At 40.0% G+C, this 6,000-nt stretch overlaps 1 protein-coding gene across 1 annotated transcript in view; it reads right to left on the bottom strand.

Moving 5' to 3' along the window:
* FYB (FYN binding protein) overlaps nt 1-6,000 on the bottom strand; it is a 48,452-nt gene that overhangs the window by 23,385 nt on the left and 19,067 nt on the right. Inside the window, exon 3 of the mRNA XM_009329430.1 lies at nt 836-1,016. Coding sequence (XP_009327705.1) covers nt 836-1,016 — 181 coding nt within the window. The remainder of the gene's footprint in view (nt 1-835; nt 1,017-6,000) is intronic.

Genomic DNA, 6,000 nt, shown 5'->3' with positions numbered 1-6,000 from the left:
GGGGCGGGGGGGGGACGCTTCCCACAGGCCCGAGCACAGCAGCAGCAGCGCGAGGCTGATGTTGTCACAGCATCCGTACCAAAATACAGTATGCGTGCTGACACACACCTCTCTAATGCCTAATATATTCTCCCTGTCTGCCGTTTGCTGCTATTTGCAGCAGCTGCTGGCCGGAGAGCGGCTCATTCTTCAGGCTCAGCTTGTTTCCGGTCAGTTTTGACACTAGACCGAAGTGCTTTTAACTCCTTGTCGCTGGGAGGTTCCCCTCTTGTAGGCGGCTCTTCAAAGAAGGATAAAGAAGGGAGCCCCATATGCAACAGAGGCTTCTCAGAGTTATCACAACAGGTCACGACGTGGCTCCTGGTGCAGTTTCACAACCAGCGCTGAGCTCAGTTCCTCAGGCTTCCAAAACTGCTTCCTGGGGTATCAACTCATAGACCCGACCCTCCTGGCCCTCATCCCCCCAAAAATGCAGGGGAAAGCTTCAGTTATTGATAAAACTAAATTTCTACCAGCGTATGAATTCTTTGAACCCTTCTGGATTAAAAAACCCAGGGGGGTATCTGTTCCCTCCCCCCTCCCCTTACCAACAGGATAGAAAAATGTGTTGTTATACATAAGACAATTTAGGGAAACAACTGAATAGATGGAAGGTTCAAGCTAATAAAAGTTAATTCCAAACAGGCCAGGGACAGCGTAGGACAAGGAAGGTGGTGTGGGACCTCACACCCCCAGAAACCTGGGACACCTGCAGCCTTAATCTGCTGCTGCATGAGCAAAGTAATCAGCAGAAAAAGGTGAGAAAATGAAGACCTTGGGGTTTATGTTCACTTACATTGTTTCAGAGCTGGGCTTGGTGTTTCTGGGAGGCAGGCTGGGAGCTGCTGGGGACTGCAGGGATGGGTGAGAGGCTGGGGGAGGAGGTGGCAACTGCATAGCAGAGTGTGGTGGAGGTACAGGTGGGGAGAGTGCTGCTGAGAAAGGTGCTATCTGTTTCAAACCTTCATTTTTAGGGCCTGGAAAAAAGCAGAACAGACTGAATTTATCAAGCAAACAGCTGAGGAAGGAACCTCACTGTTTACATGAAGTATTAGGACAAAATATCAGTACTTCACACACCCCAGAGCAAATATATTTTGTTGAACCTGCTTCTTAGATATATTTGGTGCCTTATTTTACCAGAGTAGAGAGGCTCTGCCTAGAAGAACGTACTGCCTATAGAAGGCCTTGAAAATGTCTTTGCAAAGATATGAACAAGACACAAAAACATCAGTTCATCCAGTATATAAGTTCTTGTGCTTTAAAACTAAATTATCATTTAATTCTAGAATTTGCTTGAAAAGACCAGCTGCAGAGTTTCACACAAGCACTGATGCAGTCTTGCTGGAGTTTTCTTGCTCAGACACAGAGTTTTAGGGGGAGGGATGAGAGATGAAAAGATATTTTGGCATTGATTAAGAGGTGTACGGGTCTCTGTACATCTTCAAATACATTTGTAATGTGAGTTGTAAAAGGCTGGACTTAATTTTCTAGCAAGCCCATAGTAGAAAAGTGGCAGTTTGAGAAACTGCACAGAAGCTACACCCTCAACAGACAGGCACAGCCTTAAAAACAAGATGGTGCCATGCACCAGGCACAGAAGCCATAATTACATGAGTGAGGTGGTGTGCATGTGTGCTGCACTGAATTCATGCTCCAGGTATAAGCCACAACCAAACCATAGTAAACATTGCTTTGAGAGTTCACGCTGTGAGAAGTTATTCAATACAACCAAATGAAATCACTGTTTGGATGTCATGATGTAGAATTTTGTTTCAAGTATCATGAGTGGATTACAAGCTACCCAGAAAGAATTGTCCCCAGCTGTATGGAGGGAAGTCCAACAAAATCTAAGGAAGAGGAAAGCAGAAGAAAAAATCAAATTCACAATTCAGTTAAAACCAATTACAGTCGAAAAGAACACCCTTGTCTTCTGGAGATTTTCTTCAAGTTCACACCTGTATAGTGGAGATTAAAATCTTGTCAAGAAAAAGAAACTTTCACTGCATTGGAAAAAAAGTGGCTTAAACACAGAACAACGACAAATATTTAGTAATGCTTAAAGTTACAAAAACTATTGAAAGAGTTTTCTTTAGCTGCTTGGGAGTCTGAAATTCTGTTCTTGGGATAGACAGGAGAAGGGGAATCGATAACTATTAGAAGGACCTCTCATGTCATACAGAAATCAAAGCAAAATTACCAAGCCTTGACAGTTTTTCTGCTTACTAGCAAAGAACTCAAAAATTTTGGGATAAATTGGGCTTCATGGCTGCTTGGAGCAACTTGTCAATGTATGTGTCATCAACAGTGCATTTGAAACCTGTTAAGTTCCTCCATTACTTAAACAGCAAAGTACTAAAAGTCCCAATACTGCTGATTACACAGGTGAATTCTTTGGTTTTTTTGTTAAGGAATATTCATCTTGCAAAAGAAGACCCTTACAATTTAAGATATGCCAAGATTAAAGTTGTACGGTATCACATATCTTGTTATTCGCATATCTTTTTATTATTTTATTAAAAAGTATAGCCCAAAAGTCAAGTGAAATAATCCTTTCACTTAGTACTGAGGAGGCTACAGCAGGGTTAATGTGTGCCAGCTGGAGAGAGCCCAAAGGAGAAGAGTGAGAATGATTAGAGGTCTAGAAAACATGAATTCCTCAATATCTCCATGAATGGAGATACTGATGTTCACCATGGAGATACTGCAGTTCACCATGAATGGAGATATTGAACAAATGGTGGTTATTTAGGGAAATATAAGACTGAGGGAGAACAAAATGAATACCTAAGTCTCTGGCAAAGAAGAAAGGGATAATTTTTTTTTTTTTCCTTCATTTCCATGGTGGAGAAGGCAAGAAGTAATGTGTTTAAGGCCAGCAACATTTGTTGGGAGACACTTTCTCATAGTGAAGGTGGAATTCCCATGGCTTGAGGTCCATGTTGAAGAAGTAGGATAAACTTATGGCACGAATAAGTTCTAGTACAATTGTTCTTACCCTACGCATAGGGATGGACCAAACAACTTCTTTATGTCCCTTCCAATTCAATGATGGCACTGTCTGTTTGTAGTCCTATATTTTACAATACATCACATTTAAAATACTTGCCCCTATATTGAACCCAACAGCTGGAGATCTACTAAAATGTCATTTTGGCTAAAACTTGTCTTCCAGAAAGGTGTCCCACTTGTTTGAAGACAAGAGAAAGAATGTACCACTACACTGTTTGTTTGGTTAAGTTCACTCACTGTTAAAATCTGCATCTTATTGTTTTCTAAGTTCACCAGGCTTCAGGTTCTATTACTTTTATTTCTACCTTTGCATACTAGATCAAAAACCTTTTTATAACCATTGTTTTTTACGCATAAGGTATTGATACCACTGAGCTTAACCAATATTTCAGATTTCTTTTTGATAACTTTAAAGACACAACCTTTTTAATCTCATCTCAAGGCATTTTTTTTCCATCTAGCAAATAATTTGTAGCTATTTCTGTAATCTTTCCAACTTTTCAGTGTTATAAAAAATCTGGCACTGGAATTCTACACAGCATGCACTTGTCTGCCACATGCAGTGATGAAAATTACAAGTTGTTCTTCATCGGGCCATATCTCTACTGATTGCATCCAGGGGGTTTCAGTATTTTCTCCGATTGTCATCCCTCCTCCTGTTTTGGAAGTGCAGGCACCTGAATATCAAACTAAGGCCCATTAGCAAAAAGCTTTTATTGAAAAACTGTGTAACTATATGAAGATTCCTTAAGGGTAAAACCCCAAGAATTTAGGGTTACAGGCTGACAACCATTATGCATTAGACTTTTCTGTCACATCATTGTCCTTACTCAACTGTAGAGTTGTTTGTGATGTCTAGATTTTTTCCCACAGCATTACACTACCTTGTTTCGCAGGTATGGTTTACATTTCTTCATTCTACATGTATATTTGCATTTGAGTAAAGACAAACTCTGTTTAAATGATCCAAGATTATACATGATTGTGCTCTTGTTGTATCTGAGTCTCTGAGGACTGTGTTCACATTTAACTCTTCATAGTCTTTGTTCATCCCCAGACTTTGTCAGCTATAATCTCTTACTGTTCTAAAATCCCTGATAAAGATGAATAGCACTGACAATCTAAGGAAGTATCTGCAGTTGAATTCTTTTAAGCAGATTCTAACCAAATAAAGAAGCCAGAAAGGTTTTTTTCATAAAAGCCATGTTAATTGGTATTAATTATACTCTCAAATTTTTGTGTTTTAACAGGGAATCCTATATAAGTTTTTCCGTGGTTATGTTTATTTTGCTCTAATATGTCGGGCATATATAGTGTATATGCACAACATGCGTACATGCATTATATTATCATACAGTGCTACTTCATTGTGATTAGTTTGTAGGACTAAGGTAAAAATTTTGCCCAAGTCTCTGTGCATAATACTTCTTTCATCTGATGTCTTTTGGGAGCCAAATCCAGGCAATAGGAAACTGAGCCAGGAAAGGACACCACATGCATTTTAGATTAAGTGCTGATTTTTAAATATAAGGCCTGAACAACCTGTCCCTTTTAATTTATGTACATTGCTGGAATCTAACAATAACTAAATGATCATCATATTAATGGTAACACTGCTTTTTTTATTTTCTAACTATTTGAACTGACTCTTCCCTGCCTTTAGAATTGTAATTAGCTACACTTACACTGACTGAGACCGATGTGGGTGTGAACTGCTTTAATTGTAATACTGAAAATAATGGGATGAGTTAGGTAGGAAGGTGATATTCAGTATGAAAAAGCTGTTATAATCAGGCCCACAGAGCCAAAGCTATCATAATGTTTCAGTAGTGGGTTTTTTTTCCCCTATTTTAATGGAGCATTTCATTTTGACTCCAGTTCCATCTTTTTGTGTCTCTGAGACACTTGGTACTCTGAGGACACAGAAAGGCTCTGTACTGCTAGTGGAACTGAAGTCAGCTCTGGATACTCAGAACAAGAAATCAGACTGAAACTACATCCTGGCTTCACGTGCACCCAAAGCACTCTCATCTGGGCCATCACTGTGTGGTAGCTTTGACCACTAACACCTCAGTTTCCAAATAGCATCTTGTCTCTTCTTGGGACTCTCAGCTTTTTCACATGCTGTGCCCCACTGAAGAAACAGATGCAGAAACTGAAGCTCTTCACGAAGAAATGAAAGAACAGATAAAAAGGAACGAGTTCCTCAAAACCTGTGCAGCTGTATAGTGGCTAAGAGAAACTTGCCATAGAAACTGTCCATAGAAAGTACTAAATAGCCCATTCCACTGCTGCTTGTGGTATTAAACTTCTTTAATGATGCCTAGAGCTTCAGCACTTACAGCAGCACTGCACACGGAACACTGCAAGCACTTCTCTTATGTTCTTGGGGGACCTTCTCAAACAACTTCCATACGTGCAGCGACCAAAAGGTCATCTACATTCTTGGAGAATGTTTATTTATCAGGAAGTTCAGGACACTGAAGTTGTCTTGATGTAAAACTTGTGACTTTGACCCTTGCCATTCCTGGCTTGTGAAAAGGAAATAATACCTCTTTGGTAGCTAACATAACATCTAGAGAAATGTCACATCTTCCCTTCATGTCCAGATATTCTGTGTTCAACAACCTCAGGAGAAATCAACCTGCGTATGACAGTGGTCTATAATTTCCATGCTTCTCCTCTGTGAACTCAAAAAGAAACTACTAAAAAACCCAAAATAAGTCCAGCTTTTTGGAACCCATGTACTCAAAATGTAGTCAAAAGCAAGTTTCAGGGCAGGATGAGAAAAAGATATCCATTCTCACCTTGTCGTGAGAATCTTCGGTGCTGTCCTGAGGTGCTAATACCAGAAATATGTGGCAAACTGAAGGGAAATCCCAGCAGCACCTGGAGTCCTTATTGGAGTAACACATACAACAAGCAGTACTTGGTGGGATAGAAATCTGA

This window comes from Pygoscelis adeliae, unplaced genomic scaffold (assembly GCF_000699105.1).
Source record: "Pygoscelis adeliae isolate BGI_AS28 unplaced genomic scaffold, ASM69910v1 Scaffold47, whole genome shotgun sequence".
NCBI lineage: Eukaryota > Metazoa > Chordata > Aves > Sphenisciformes > Spheniscidae > Pygoscelis > Pygoscelis adeliae.
The sequence above is the reverse complement of the archived record's forward strand: the minus strand, read 5'-3'. Positions and strand labels throughout refer to the sequence as shown.